The sequence below is a fragment of the Bos javanicus genome, chromosome 25 (assembly GCF_032452875.1).
Source record: "Bos javanicus breed banteng chromosome 25, ARS-OSU_banteng_1.0, whole genome shotgun sequence".
In the NCBI taxonomy this organism is placed as follows: Eukaryota; Metazoa; Chordata; class Mammalia; order Artiodactyla; family Bovidae; genus Bos; species Bos javanicus.
Genome location: NC_083892.1, coordinates 9,590,146 through 9,605,930, shown reverse-complemented (window position 1 = coordinate 9,605,930; position 15,785 = coordinate 9,590,146). Strand labels below are relative to the sequence as shown.

At 51.9% G+C, this 15,785-nt stretch overlaps 1 protein-coding gene across 5 annotated transcripts in view; it reads right to left on the bottom strand.

Moving 5' to 3' along the window:
* CIITA (class II major histocompatibility complex transactivator) overlaps window positions 1–15,785 on the bottom strand; it is a 60,063-nt gene that overhangs the window by 9,833 nt on the left and 34,445 nt on the right. For 4 of the 5 annotated variants that reach the window (XM_061401123.1, XM_061401124.1, XM_061401126.1 and 1 more), the window contains exons 4-13: window positions 12,792–12,854; window positions 12,046–12,126; window positions 9,290–9,334; window positions 8,034–8,174; window positions 7,066–7,209; window positions 5,969–6,133; window positions 5,391–5,459; window positions 2,782–4,432; window positions 1,713–1,871; window positions 809–880 (exon numbers count right to left, since the gene is read on the bottom strand). In XM_061401123.1, the coding sequence (XP_061257107.1) occupies window positions 809–880; window positions 1,713–1,871; window positions 2,782–4,432; window positions 5,391–5,459; window positions 5,969–6,133; window positions 7,066–7,209; window positions 8,034–8,174; window positions 9,290–9,334; window positions 12,046–12,126; window positions 12,792–12,854 (2,590 nt within the window). Of the gene's footprint in view, window positions 1–808; window positions 881–1,711; window positions 1,912–2,781; window positions 4,433–5,390; window positions 5,460–5,968; window positions 6,134–7,065; window positions 7,210–8,033; window positions 8,175–9,289; window positions 9,335–12,045; window positions 12,127–12,791; window positions 12,855–15,785 lie in introns of those variants that run through there. The other variant, XM_061401128.1, reaches the window with a different exon arrangement.

Here is a 15,785-nt window from a genome sequence, read left to right as displayed (position 1 = left end):
GAGCAATGATCAGGACGAGCAGGCAGCTTGTGGGTGCCCCATCAAGGACCCTGGGCAAGTTACTTAATCTCACTAGGCCTCGGTTTCTTCATCTGTAAAATGGGGGCAATAATGACTATCTCTCAGCTCTTAAAATTAATGAGATTACATACAAAAGGCACTGAGTACACTGTAGGTGCTTAATAGTTCCTTCCTAATCGTCAGATGGTTTAAAATCCCTAACAAGGTCCAACTACGAATTTAGCTTTTTCCCGCAGTGGAGCAAGAGCCAGCCAGGCTGATCTGACATTTGTGACTTTGGACAAACAATTTATCCTCTCTAAGGTCTCAGTGTTTGCTTCTGTACAATGGGGAGATAATAACAATTTCTCTACCCAGCATGGTTCATTCCTATTCCTTTGCCTAGCTTCAGTGCTTCAATCACCTGCTCCAGGAAGCCCCCTAAGTCTGATTCTCATAGCCCTTGAGTTTCCAGCCACTAATCACAGCAGCAGGTGGTAATTTTACACCAGACAGCAAGCTGATTGAGAACAGTGGCCTTGGCCATAGGAGTAGATCTGTTGAATGAGTGGATATGAATGAGCATCTTCACCAGCTAATGGGCCAATTAGCTTCACCCGTGAGACCCTCCAGGACTAGCCTGGACTGGCCATGCCCCAGCTGCTGGAAGCTGGTTTCCAGAGTGGTGGGGGAGGACGAGAGGATAAGAATAATCCTGAGGGCTGATCTGCATTCTGGTGGCATCAGCCCAGCTAACGCTGGAGGAGAAACCTCATGGGAATCCGAGACGCTCCACCCCTTGGCTTACGCAAACTCCAGCTTCTTTAAGTCTCGGACAGCAGGGAGCTCCCCAGCTGCTGCTTCAGAGGAGCTTCTTGTCCTGGAGAGAACGGGCAACGTCAGTGGAGAGCTGGCACAGTACCATCACTGAGCCCCTTCCTCTGGGTCTTAGTGCCCCAGGGCCCAGAATTCCCTGGAAGGACAGCCTTCCTCAGGCTTCTGTTGTCCCCTTGTTAAAAAGAAAAGAACCTCCAAAAAGGATATTGTTAAGGCATCACTGTGTGTTTCACACAAAAGAGCCTTAGAGGAGGCACTACCCACACCCTCCCCAGACAGAACACAATATGTGCTCAAACAATGCACGATGAAGCAAGGAGGGAATGACACCCGTCCTGCAGTCATGTCTCCTCTACCATCTCAACCTTAGACCTCTGCCGTCTATAAAATGGGGATCCTGGTCCCGGCTGCCTTGAAATGTAGCCCTGGTGTCACTTGTATGACTGGATGAACACTTAGCAGGAGAGACTATCTCCTTGGCTATATTTATTTATTTATTTATTTTTAAAATTTGGTTGCACCTCACAGCATGTGGGGCCTTAGGTCCCTGGCCAGGGATCAAACTCACGCCCCCTGCACTGGAAGGTAGAGTCTTAACCACCGGATCGCCGAGGAAGTCCCTCAAAATGCGTCCTTAGATTTAGCTGGGAAAGAAGTTCGTCCATGATGGCAAGTTCGGAAGTAGACACAGTGATAGATCCTGGGGTTTCTACCTGAGTGGTGACCGCAGTGAGAGATTCTAGATGGTCATTGCCCAGGGATAGAGAGGGGCATGGGAGGTTCCCCCAAAAGAGGAGGCACTGGAAGTGCTCATGACGAACTTAACACTAAGTCCTGTGCAGCCTGGACCACCTCCCATGTCCCCTCCCCCTCACCTCTGGATCTGCACGAGATTGCCAAGGTCTTCCACATCCTTCATGGACTTGGCCTTGAAAGGCTCGATGGTGAACTTCTCCTCCACTGCCCGGAGTAGCTTGGCCTCCCCACGCTGCTGCAGGGACTCCCATAGCTCCACAGTGTCACTCAATGCAGCCCTGTGAAGGAAGGGCCTCAGACCCGGGCACGGTGACCAGGCTAGACCATAATGGGGGAGGGGGAGCAGCTCTATGAAGGAACCTCCTACCTGTTCAGATACTTTCCTTCCTCAACACAACCCCTACTTCCTCTAGGGAGTCTTGCATGACCACTCAAGCCCTTATCACTTCTTCCGTTTACTCAACTCTCCCAAGGGTTTTATTTCCCTTTTTGCTTTGGCTACCAGGAAGCTCAGTGGAAAATTCTCAGTTGAATGACAATGTTGTCAACCTTACCGCATGGGTAAATTATGCTTAGGGGGAAGGTGGAAGAGATCCTCTGGTGATTAAATGACCAAACAGATCACCAAAGAATTTAGATTCCTTAATTTAAGGAATTTTTACTTCATCCTGAGGGAGGTAGGGTGCCTCTGAAAGATTGGAAGCAAGGATAGAGTATGATCAGATGCAATTTCTAGTGAGACTGTGCTGATGGTGGAATATAACATGGAGTGGGACAGGAGACTGGAGGCAGGGAGGTTGAGGGAGGCTATGGCCTTAATCCCACCATGACAAAATGTGGGCTTGATGGGGTTTCCATCTCCAAGGGATGGAGAAAAGAAAATGAATTCAAACCCAGATCAGTCTTAGATCTAGACGTGGCCCAGTGCCTGGCTTAAGGCCGGTCTTCACATTCTGGTTGAAAGAATGATGCTGTCCTTCCCTGGCTGTGTGACCTCAGGAAAGCTACTATCCCTCTCTTAGCTTCGGCTTCCTCATCTTAAAAAAAAGGATGGAATCACGTCTGCCCTCATCGGGCTGGCATTCATTCTAAATGAGACCCCCCATAGAGTCAGCACTGGGCACAGCACCAAGACACCCTGCAGGAGCCCAAGGCCAAGGAGCCCCCTCTCCTGTCCCCGGCCCCCACCTGAAACGGGTGACACAGCTGAGTCCCACGAGGCTCCCCAGTCCAGAGGCGTCGACGCCAGTGCTGCGGAGGTCCAGGGAAAAGTCTCGGCCCGCGGCCTCCAGGGCGCTGCCCAGCACATGGGTGTCAGGAGGCGTGAGCCGTGTGCCCAGGAAGGAGAGGCGGGCAGGGAGCCCCTGCAGCACGTGCTGCCAGAGCCCGGGGTCCAGCGCCTCGTGGGCACAGTGCAGCAGCTCCAGCAGCCGCCCCGCCTGCAGCGTCCCAGGCTGCAGACGCTTCAGGTACCTCGTGAGCACCTTCTGCTTCCTGTCCGCCGACGTGGTGGCCGCCGGCCCTGCCAGGGCCCCCAGGCAGCCGGCGCGAGGCTGGAAGACCAATCCGACCAAGAAGCGCGGCACGCCCTCCAGCCAGTTGTCATAGGGCCGCTTCTTCCTCGGGGTTAAGGCCAGATACTGCGGCAGCTCCTTGTCCTTGATTTCGCCGCTCAAAGCCAGCCACACGGCCCCCAGGAAGCACTGCAGGAGGAAGCTGGAGAAGGCCAGCTCCGTCTCTGGGGCCCCCGGGGTGGGCCGCAACCAGCCTTGGGCCACAGCCCAGGCCCTCGCCTCCGCCGACGGTAAACAGCCCGCCTTCAGGCCCCTCTGGTGTGCACGGCCCAGCTCCCAGGCCAGCCTGGCCAGTTCCGCCAGGGCCCCCGGGGGGCCATCGCGAGCTGCTGGGCCTAGCAGGCCCACGTAGAGGCCCGTGAGCGTGGAGGGCAGCTGGGCTTCATCGCTCCGCTGCAGGACGGCCTCCGCGAGCTGGCACACGGTCCGGCACACGGTGGGGCTGTGGCTGTGGCTCAGGAGGAACGGCCGGGCCTGCAGGAGCGCCAGGGCTCTCTCTTGGTGCTCAGTGGTCCCCTCCGACTCAAAGTAACGCCTCACATAGGTCTCAACCTGCTGGGCCGAGAAGCCGGCCACCTCAAACAGGGCGTCCACCTTGCTCAGGCTCTGGGCCAGGCGGCCCCGGGGCCAGGCCGTGAGCAGCAGGGTGCAGCCCCGCAGCAGCTTGCGCTGGAGGAGGCCCGCCAGCAGCCCCCGGAGGGAGCGGGGCTCTGCCGACCCAGGGCCTCCTGTGCTGTGCAGGGAGCCATCGTGGGCTTCCAGGTCCTCGAAGCCATCCAGGATGAGCAGGATGCGGTTGGGCCTCCTCGCAATGTAACTGAGGACCTCGTCGTCCACCGGCAACGGCTGCGGGCCCAGGGAGGACAGCAGATCCTGCAGGCGGTAGGAGGTCCCCGGACGGTCCAAACGATGGCAGGGGACACAGAAGACAAAGTCGTACTGTGGCAGCTGGCCGTGGGCCCAGGCCCGGCTCACGGCCCGGGCCCAGTGACTCTTCCCATGTCCCGCTTTGCCCAGCACAGCGATCACCCGCGTCTCCCGGGGCTGCTGGCGGTCGCTGGCGGCCAGCAGCACCTCGGCCAGACCCCCTCGGGCCGGCTGCCGCTCTGCCCAGTCCAGGGTGGCCAGCTCTCTCTCCTGGCTCTTCCCGCTGCTCTTCTCCAGCCTCACCCTCACCAGGTCCATGTCCACCAGGGTGCCTTCCGGGCCGGTGGGCTGGGCCTGGTACTTGTCCCGTAGCGACTGGTAGAACTGCTCCACGCTCTCTGTGCAGGTCAAAGGGTGTGTGGGGTCGGGGGAGAGGAGGATGCTCGTGGCAGGACTGGCCACTGTGAGGCCAGCCCGGCCCCCGTCACTAGCGTCTTCATCCATTCATCTCAGCCTTCCCTAAGCACGTTCTTGATTAGTGGCCTCACTCAGTTATCCAGACACTCATTCATTCCTTCTTACACCCAGTCATACCCTCATCTCACTTGATTATCTATCCACTCCATTCACTCGCTAACCTTCATTGTTTTTTAACTTTTATTTTATATTGGGGTATAGCCAATCAACGATATTGTGGTAGTTTCAGATGCCCAGCAAAACAACTCAGCCAGACATGTACATGGATCCATTCTCCCCCCAGACTCCCCTCCTATTGAGGTTGTCACATAACATTGAGCAAGACCCTGTTCCAGACAGCAGGACCTTGTTGCTAACATTCTTCTATTTGCTCACCATAGGGAGGCCATGGTGGGAGGGGTGTTAAGAGCTAAGATAGTAGACTCCACGAATCTGGTTCAACTTTTTACTGTTCTCTTGAGCATGTGAGGTACCCCCTATGCTTCAGTTTCCTCACCTGTAAAACCGGGGTCATACTGGGGTCGTTGGCGACTTGACTACATACATCTCATGTGCCTGTAAGTGTGTCTGGGACAGAGTCCGACTCAGCCGTCTGGCTGTTCTGTAAGTTGCCCTTTCCTTTCTACCCTCTCACACTCATCACCCACTCGCCTTCATCCACTCTCTGTCACCCACCCTTCCCTCCTGCATTCTCCCAGCTTTGCAAACAAGAAAATGCTGACACATAGCATGGGCTCACAGGGGACAGGTCCTCAGTAAACCTTTCTCTAAGTGCAGGTGTAACTGGTGGAACGAATGATGGGATAATGGTGGGACCAAATGAGCACCTGAATGAAAGAATGAATGACCCAACAAGTAAGGGACCCTGCTACCACTCACCAGGCCACTTGGGAAGTTTGCTGGAGGCCCCGCCAGCTGCTGGGCATTTGGTGGGGGACATCTCATCCTCTGGAGGGGAAGAAGCTGGTGTTAGAGTTAGGGTGAGAGGCACCCCGGGGACCTCCCTCCCTCTGGGTCATCAGTCCCTTGAGTATGCCAAGGGCAGAGCTGACATGGGCTGAGTGTCCCCAGGTGGTGACCTGAGGCTGTATCCTACTCAAAGATGTCTTTCTTTGGCCGGCTGTACTTTTAAAATTTTCACCAGTGTTTCAGAAATCACAATATGTATGCTAAAATCAAGATCTCCAGGTTCTGCCGGCAATTCAGATCAGGCTGCACTGGGCCTGTTTTCCTGCCATGTAACAAGCTGCTGAGATTTGACATGGATTCTCCTGCTGTTCCCCTCGCCCACCCTCCCTTGCACCCACCTCCCAGGACACCCTGTCCTGTTTTGTACAAACACAACTTGCCAGTCCCTGCAGGCAGTTCTGTGGGTGGATCTCGTTGTCTGAGGCAACTCCTTCCCAGAACCTTTAGTTCTGTTTCCGGTAACTCTCAGAGGTCCAGCTGATTCTTACCTGTCAGGCCTGCACGGGAGGTGAGGGCCGGTTCGGGCATGCTGGGGAGGTCAGCGGCAGACGGGGCAAAGGGGCTGGCAGAGCCAGGCCGGTCTGGGGACTTGGGAAGGCTCTGGACAGCAGGCCCGCTGGATGGGGGTGTTTGGCTGGCCGGGGGCATCTCACCTACAGGAGAGGGGAAAGGAGTATAGGATCAGCTAGGAGCCCACTTGGGTCACCCCTTCCTCAAATAAGGCTGTGGGGCTGGGGGGCTGGGGAAAGGGGACGGAAACTTCCCAAGGAAGTCATTTCGGGATGGAGTTGAGGAAAGAACTCTGGAATTACAGCTAGCTCCTAGAGCCTTGGTTTTCCCATCTGTGAAATGGAAACAATCATCTCATAGGGAGCTTAAGGGCAAATGCTACTACGCACCTTCCCCACTATGTGGTCAGAGCTCATTTTCCTCGATATCTCTTGCTTCTGGAGCACCAGTTCATTATACAAAAACTGGCGAGCAACTTTCAGAGGAAGTTCTTGAATCGAACAGAAGCATCTCCTACGTGCATTCTCTCTCCCTGAGAGCCCAACGCATCCCTTCCCTTGGACAATCTACAACCCTTCAATGGGGCAGGTCAGCAGGGACCACTTTGCTGACCTGGAAACAAGGCAGTTCAGAGAAAGCTGTACAAGCATGCATACCGAACTGTTCACAACAGCATACTAAAAAAGTGAGCGAGAGACTCAGGAACTCTTGTGAGTATCTCTTATTGTTGTTTGGCTTGTTAATTAGCATGCAATGATGTCGTGACTTTAAAATATAATAAAGTTTTTTTTTTTTTTTTTAAAGAAGGCTTAGTGGGGGAAAGTGACCCAAAAAAGGCCACTTAGCCATTTGGTGGGTGGTGGGTCCACTCGGACCATGTTGGGGAGCTCTGCTCCTCTGCTTTGATTTTTGGGAAATGGGGACAGAGAAGGGTGTTCTGGGGAAGGAAGATCATGAGAAGGTGCTAGGCTACACCTGTCAAATACCTGGGTGGGAGTGGGGGAGGGGGGTATGGGATACAGGAGCAGTCAGGTCACAGGCAGAGGAGGTGAGGAGCCCAGGTTCACACACTCACTTTGGTAGATGAGTATACTGGAGACCCCCGTCCCAGTCCCTGAGATTGGCCAGAGCCCCTGGGGCAGAGTGGGGAGAGTGGGGATAATCTGAATGGGTCCCGCGGGAAGACTCAGGCAGCTCAACAAGGAACTGGACGGAGGCGCTACAAGAGACAGAGAAGGTGATTTTGGATTCTCCATTAAAATCTTAAAAAAATAAATATATACATATTTCAATTATCTAGAAAAATTATTATTATTATTGGCAGCACCGCACACAGCATGTGGGATCTTAGTTCCCAGATCCCTGGTCCAGGGATCAGCCCCGCCCCCCTGCATTGGAAGTGCAGAGTCTTAACCACTGGACCATCAGGGAAGTCCCTTCATTAACATCTGAGTTAATATCTAGTGGAAAAAAAAGTGAAAGTGTTAGTTGCTCAGTCATGACTCTTTGTGACCCCATGGACTGTAGCCTGCCAGGCTCCTCTGTCCATGGAATTCTCCAGGCAAGAATCCTGGAGTGGGTTGCCATTCCCTCCCTGGCGAACCCGGGTCTTCTACATTGCAGGCAGATTCTTTACCGTCTGAGTCACCAGGGAAGCCCCAGTGAATATCTGACTCCCTTATAAAGGGCTCAGGTCTACGAGACAGCTGCAGCTGTGTTGGCCTGCCCTTGGTGGTATTGCTGGCACCCAGCAGAGCAGCTGTCACAGAGAGGGTGCTCAGCTGATAACTGATGAAAGCACAGGGCTGGTGGGTGAATTCCCGGATTGGAGGGGATTCCCAGCTGTATCTCCCAGGGATGTATTTCCTCCCAGGCATATTCTCCAGCACAGACTGAGTGGATGGGGACCCGAGGACCAGATTGGCTGAGGCAGACGTGGAGGAGACACTGGCAAAGGGAGGAATTCCATTCCTGCTGCCATAGCCACTCCTGGGGCACCTCCAGGGGACGGGGAAGCCCACCCTCTTGGAGCCCCTAACATACCTGTGTCCTTCAGCCGGGTCTGGCTGGATGCTGGCTCCGTGTTGAACAGAGCAGGAGGTGGCGGGCAGGGCTGAACCAAGGAGTCGCTCACTGGCCCCACCAGGAAAGTGCCAGTCACTACGGGCATGGTGAGGGGCTCGGCTGTGAGGAAGGGGGGCGTGTTAGAGGCTGGGTGAGATCTGGGCGGGGGGTGGTGTCCGGAGGGGCCTTCTTGGGGGTGGAGGAGGGCAGGGTGGATCTCTCTGCTGGCAGTGGAAGGAAACACCTGTCCTCAGGCCTGGGTGAAGCTGGTTTCATTTCAGCAACTCCTCTGTGCTAGGCAGTCCCCAGCCCCAGCCTCCTCTTTATGGCTGGGTCCTGAGTGCTTCCTACCATGGAAACCTAGGGATGGGCAGACCTGTTAGCCCAGGCCCCTGTCACCCTCTCTACAGCCAGTCACTGAGCCCCCAGGAACCCTAAGAGACCCCAACACTGCCCATCAGTCTGAGGCAGAAATTTATCTCCTTTGTTTAATTGCGAGTCCTTGGAGGGTGGACACTTGCCTCCCTCCATCAGACTGGAAGCTCTGTGAAGACAGAGACTATTTCTCCATCAGCTTCATGGGCAGGATCCCTGACCTCTCCATCACATTAGAGTTTGCTGAGGGCAGAGACCAGGCTTCCTCCATCAGACTTGGAGGCTTTCATTCCTCAATCTGTTTCCCACAGAGAGGCTGGTTTCCCCAGCTTTGCTAAAACAACCAAGTGAGAGGGGAGGGGAAGTGGGGGGAGAGGAAGGGGAGGGGAGAGGAAGGGAGTGGAGGGGAGGAAGCATCTGGTGGGTGGCGGGGCTGGGGAATGGTGAGCGTGGAGGAAGAGGCTCACTGAGGCATGGGGCCTGTAAGGAGGGCGGGAGGGCACAGGGTAACCTGCTGATCCGAGGTGACAATACTCTTCAAGGAGACATGTGACCTGCAGGCGCAGTGGCACTAGGTGGTGGGGGAGGGGGGTGGGGGGGTCTCAGCTCTGACTCGGAGTTAAGAGGAGGGAGGCATCATTGGCGGGGCTTCATAGCAGGAGCGGAATCTCCCAGCAGTCCTTGAATTTCAAAGCAATGGGCTATGGAATCATGACCTCGGTTTGAATCCCAGCCTCGCCTCTCACTTGCTGTGTGATCTCGGACAAGTGGCTTTGCCTCTCTGAACCCCGACTTTCAAATGCCAGTTTCCGTGTGAACCTGAAGGGGCCCCCGCTTTCCTGCCCACCTGCCCTGCTCACCTAGCTTCCGGTGCTTCAGATCCACAGGCAGCTCCTCTGGGAAGGCTGCAGAGAGAACCCCACGATCATCAGCCCCAGGGCAGGGGTGTTCCAAGGCCAGAGGGGCTCTGGACCTCAGCAGGCCTTGCCTTAAGTGACTGGGAAGTGGCCTTGGGGTCTCTTTCCCTCCCCTGCCCCCAACCATTTCTGCCCCGACTCATCTGCTTGAGCCGGAACCCCATCATGAAGCACCCGGGTCAATGAAGCACAGGGAGAGGCAGAACCACAGAGGGGACACAGAGGAGGTTTGTTTTGTTCTGTTTTTAAACTTTTTTGGCAGCACTGCAAGGCCTGTGGGATCTTAGTTCCCTGAGCAGGGATTGAACCCTCACCTCCTGCAACGGAATCACGGAATTCCTAAGAGAAGTTTGAGTTAAAAAAATAACAACAATAATAATAAAAATAAAAAACAACCTGCCTTTGGAGCCTTCCTAGCTGTGTATATCTGCAACACAGCATCTCTGAGCCTTTGACCTCTCATCTCTAAAACGGGGGCAGTGATTCCCACTTTGCAGGAGTGCATTGGAAATCAGTGAGTGAGTATTAAGCATGTAACACATGAGAGAAAACCCCTATGTGTCCCTTAGCAAGAGGCTGATGAAGCAAATTATAGTTCATCCCCCAGTGAAATACCCTAAAAATAATGAAGACACTGAAGGATGTATGGGGTGGTGCTGGCATCTGCAGTCTACCTTGAAATGCTCCAAAAGTAACATGGATGGATGGGTGGATGAATAGAGGGATGGCTAGAGACGTGTCAAACCCGATACAGCCAAACACTGACGGTATGATGTAAGCGTGTGTACTCGGTTGCTTGTAGCACAACCCTGTCACCTTTACTGCATGTTGAAGTTTTCCATAATAAAATATTAGGGGAAATGCTTATGAAATGAAAAAAAAGAAAGAAGGAGGGAAGGAGGAAGAGAGAAAGGATGGGAGGGAGCAAGGAAGGAAAAGAAGAAAGGAAGGGACATTCCCTGAAAGCAGGACCATGCGTTTCCCAACAGTGCTACAGAAATAACCTCCCAGACACATTACATGAAGAAAGAGTGGAGGTGGTCATTTGCATGAAAAAATATTTTTTAAGAGGTGACTTTTAGACAAAGAGAATATTTCTTTTTTTTTTTTAATCTTTGGGTCACACTGCATGGCATGTGGGATCTGAGTTGCCTGACTAGGGATCGAGCCCATGCCCCTGCGCTGGCAGTGTGGAGTCTTAACCACTGGGCCACCAGAAAAGTGCCTGAATAGAATATTTCTAACAACACCAAAAGGGAACTGGCAACACAGGTTGTCCTCAGAGAGGGAGAATGAGGGACTGGGGGAAAAGGGTGGGAGGGAGATTTTTTTCCCCACTGAATATTCTTTGCACATTTTGAATTTGTATGTCATGAACCTGTTTACCTGTTCAGATTCAATAAATAGGTTCAGGGCTTATACATGGTCTGGCACATAGTAAGCACTTGATCAACTGTTATGCCCATTTTATGGAAATTTTCATTCAATGGATAGTTATTGAGGTGCTCCTGCATGCCAGCCACATGCTGGGGATGAAGTGATAAGAAGGACTAGGTCCTCATGGTGGGGGAACTAAGCAAAGGCAATAAATAAAATAAATCCAGATTGTGACAATGGAGACAGAGAGACACAAACAAGGTGAAAATAGGTGAGGTAAGTTATACGGAAAGCGTAGTCAAGGAAGGCTTTCAGGAGGAGGTGACATGTTGGCCAAGACCTGAGAGATTCCCAAGCCCATAACGGGAAGAAGTTGGGGGCGGGGGTAGGTACATCTCAGAGAGAGAGAGAACAGCACGTGCAAAGGCCCTGGGGCTGGAAAGGATACATGGGTCACAGGAATGGAAAGAAGGCAGAGTGACTGGAACCTGGAGACTCACAGTGCGTTTGGAGAGATGGGAAGCACCAGGTCATGCAGGCCTTGGGGTGTGTATTTTGTAGCCACTGGGGGGTCAGCGTGCATGTGTGTCAGTCGCTTCAGTCGTGTTCGACTCTTTGCGAACACATGGACTGCAGCCTGCCAGGCTTCTCAGTCCATGGGATTCTCCAAGCAAGTATTACTGGAGTGGGTTGCCATTTCCTCCTCCAGGGGATCTTCCCGATCCAGGGATTCAACCAAAGGAGTCTCTGGCACGGTAGGTGGATTCTTTACCGATGAGCCATTGGGGAAACCCAGAAGGTCAGCAGGGCAGCAATATGATCTGATTTGTATTTAAAAGCCCACATTAGCTGCCAGGTGAGGGCAGATTAAGGAGCAGGGAGACTGACAAGAGGCTCAGAGAGATGCAGGTACTTGCCCAAGTTCACATGGACTATAAATAACAGATCCAGGACTCAAACCCAGATCTTGCTGGGGAAAAACTGTGCTTGAAGAGCTCTTCCTTAAACAGCGGGTGACAACTAAGGATGAAAGAGAAGCCAGACCCCAAAATAGCCAGGGGCAGAGACCCAGCAGGAGAGGGGCTAGTTGATCCTGGGCAATCAGCTTCCTCTCTGCGTCACTAGGGAGCAGGGGTGAGGGGAGAGATGGGAGGACTCCCAAGCCCAGGCCGAGCAGACAGGACTCAAGGAGGGAAGCAACTGGGAGCCATCCCAGGTTTTAGAGCTAAGGCAGGGCCAGCAGTCAAGCAAGGCTGGGTCAGATCAGGGAGTGGGGAAATCGAGGAGGGTGTTGGGGAGGGACGGGGCGGGGGCTCACTCACGTCTCTTCTGACTTTTCTGCCCTGCTTCCTCCAGTACCTCCACGCTCTCGCTGATCATTTCTTCCAATCCTATGTGCTCGACTTTGGGGAAAAACCAAAGACACCAACACACAGTCAGTGGACGTCCAAGGTGAGGCCCCACTGACACTCCGTTGGGAGGCAATGTAATCACTCATTGAGGGTGGTCCTCGGGTATTACAGTGCTCCCCCAGGAACAAGGAAGGAAATGCAGGCTGAGCCAAAAACTGCCCGCCCCCGCCCACCAAGGGACAGTTAGGGAGTTTGAGATCACATGTACACACTGCTGTATTTAAAATGGATAACCAACAAGAACCTACTGTATAGCACACGGAACTTTGCTCAATGTTATGTGGCAGCTTGGATGGGAGGGGGCTATGGGGGAGAATGGATGTATGGCTGAGTCCCTTCACTGTCCACCTGAAACTATCACAACATTGTTAATCAGCTGTACTCTAATATAAAAAGTGAAAGTGAAAGTTGCTCAGTTGCATCCAACTCTTAGCGACCCCATGGACTGTATGTAGCCCACCGGGCTCCTCTGTCCAAGGAATTCTCTGGGCAAGAATACTGGAGTGTGTAGCCATTCCCTTCTCCAGGGAATCTTCCCAACCCAGGGATCAAACCTAGGTCTTCTGCATCATAGGCAGATTCTTTACTGGCCGAGCCAGCAGGGAAACTAATATAAAATAAAAAGTTAAAAATAAAACAAGAACTGGTCAACTTACTGAAAATGTCTTTGCTCAGGCCCTCCAGCTGGGTGTCCTGGAAGACGTACTGGTCCAATTCCGCTGCCCAGACAAGAAAAAGCATCGTCAATCAACAATTTCTCACCAAATGCTTACTGTACGCCTGGCATTGGACTGGGTATCAGGGAACTGTGACCCTTCAGACTCGACACACGCTGGGGTTCAATAAATGTGTGCTGAACGAATGATGAAATCAGTGAAGGAAGACTGAAGCTTAATGGGCTCTTAATCTAATTAAAGGCATGATATATATCCATGCAAACTTTTCTATTGCTATAAAGCAGTACATCGCAACATAGCAGAGTTGTCTTGAAAGTGAAGTGAAAGTCACTCAGTCATGTCTGACTCTTTGGAACCTCATGGACTGTACAGATTCTTTACCAGCTGAGCCACCAGGGAAGCCCAGAGTTGTCTGGGGTTTGAGTTTAAATTCCAGCTCTACTCCCTCACCCCACTAGCTGTACAATCTTGGGTCTACTTAACCTCTCTGGGCCCCTGTTTCCTCATCTGTGTAATGAGAATAAATAGTACCTACAACCCAGGGATGGATGGTGAGGATTGGAGGCTCTGCATTTAAAGCAATCAACACAGTAGCCAGGACACAGTGAATACTCAATAAAGTGAAAGTGTTAGTGGTTCAGTCATGTGTGGTTCTTTGCAACCCCAAGTGCTATAGCCTGCTGGGCTCCTCTGTTCATGGAATTCTCCAGGCAAGAATTCTGGAGTGAGTAGCCATCCCTTTCTGGTTAATTACATGAAGTGCAACATGTCTTATGGCCAAGGGAAAGATAGCTATCATAGTAAGAGGTAAGATGAGGGTGTATTTTGGGTTGGGGTAGTCAGGGAGGGCTTCCCAGAGGCAGGGATCCTGGGGCCAGACCTTGAAAGATGGGGGGGCAGAGTCTGAGAGATGAAAGTGGAGGGCTTCCTGGGTAGTGGGGACAGAGTGGGGAAAAGAGGGCTAGGAAACTCTTGAAACAGATGTCTTCAGTAAAAGTTTCGTGTTGGGGAAAGTTCAGACTTCATTTTACAGGCAATTGGGCTTCCCTGGTGACTCAGACAGTAAAGAATCTGCCTACAATGTGGGAGACCTGGGTTTGACCCCTGGGTTGAGAAGGTCCCCTGGAGAAGGGAATGGCAATTCACTCTAGTATTCTTGCCTGGAGAATTCCATGGACAGAGGAGCCTGGCAGCCTACGGGCCATGGGGTCGCAAAGAGTTGGATACAACTGAGCAACTGATACTTTCACTTTACAGGCAATAGGGAGCCATAAAAGGCTTCTGAGTAGGGCATGATGGTGGTGATGATGACAATGAATATGATAATGAGGATGGTGTTGATGGTCGTGGCCGGGTGGTACCTAACACTTACTGAATGCTTATTGCAATCCTGCTCTAAATACGTTCCACACAGAAACTTATTCAAGTCTCACAGTCATCCCACAAGGTAGGCAAGATTATTATTCCCATTTTATACACGTGGAAGCCACTGTAATACTTCGGGATGTCTCAGACGACTGAAGGCCCAGGAGCACAGATTTGAGGAGGAAGCTGCCTTCTCCACTTGCTCTCACTTCCTGTGTAGATGCCCCTAAGGGGGAAATGAATCCTAAGAGATTTGGGAAAAAGCCCAAATCATTCATTACTGCCTCCAGCTCTGAGGGAATGTGAATACTCTCAGGCCTAAGCATTTCTGCTTCCTCCGTAGGAAAGAAGGTGGGCTCTCAGTTCTATAATTTTTGAGTCACACGCAGTTTCTGCTCCTCTCCGTTTTCTGCCTGAGAAATCCCGTGGACAGAGGAGCCTGCTGAGCTACATGCAGTGATGGGGTCGCAAAGAGTTGGATATGACTTAGCAGGTGAGCATGCACAGATGCTTGCAGGCACGATGCTGAGTTAACTGTGCGCTGGGGAGGGACTAGCCATGTGCATGCCAGACCTCTTAAGTGATGCGATTCTTGGGATACCAGGAAAAGGACCACTAAGAACATCTGTGCAGGTTGTACACTGTGCAAGTGTGCCCAGCTGAGAGGGCAAATGGGCGCAGGCATCCAGCCTGAACTTGATAGCTAAGTTGTTACTCTTTTTTTTTCCCTTCCTTATTTTGACTTTTTCTTTGTTTTTAAAATGTATTTATTTTTCATTGAAGGATAATTGCTTTTCTGCCATACATCAACCTGAGTCAACCACAGGTATACAAAAGGCCTCTCTCTTCCATCTCACACCCCATCCCACCCCTCTAGGTTGTCACAAAGAAGTTGTTACTTCCTAGTAGGGGCTGCATCCTGAAAAGAAGAGGAGGCGTTGTTTTCCTAATCCAGCAAAGCCTGTGCATGAGACAGTGGTGAACCTGGGAAGGAGGGATCCTTTACCTCACTCCACCAGGAAAAAAAAAAAAAAGGAAAACCCCTCCCTAAAGAGTTCTGCCCTTGTCTGAAACCTGTAGGTCTTTTTAAAGCCGAAAAACAGTCTCTCAGCTTAAGCTTTAGCAAACCTCCCCACTCCAGATACTATCATTCTTGTGGTTAAAAGTAAGGACTTTGAAATAAGAAAGACCTAAGCTAGAATTTCAGACCTGCCTGTTACTGTTGCTAATGCAGCCTTGAGTAGATGCTTTAATCTCTCTAAATCTTGATATCCTCATTTGTTAAATGAAGATACTGACAGTAGCTACTTCCTCTGTTTTGGGAAAGATTCAATGTGATAACACACACCGTGATTAGCAGGCTACAAATGCCCCTCCTCAATGGTAGTTACATTGGCTTCCATTTGTACAAAATGGGAATAATAATCACACTTGCCTTGTGGGATGACTATGAGAACTGAATAAGTTTCTGTGTGTAGAGTGTTTAGAACAGGAACTTACAAAGAGTAAGCATAAGTGTTAGGTACCACCAGACCACTACCATCAACACCATCATTACTATCATCACTCACTCAGAAGCCTTTTATGGCTCCCTATTGCCAGTAAATC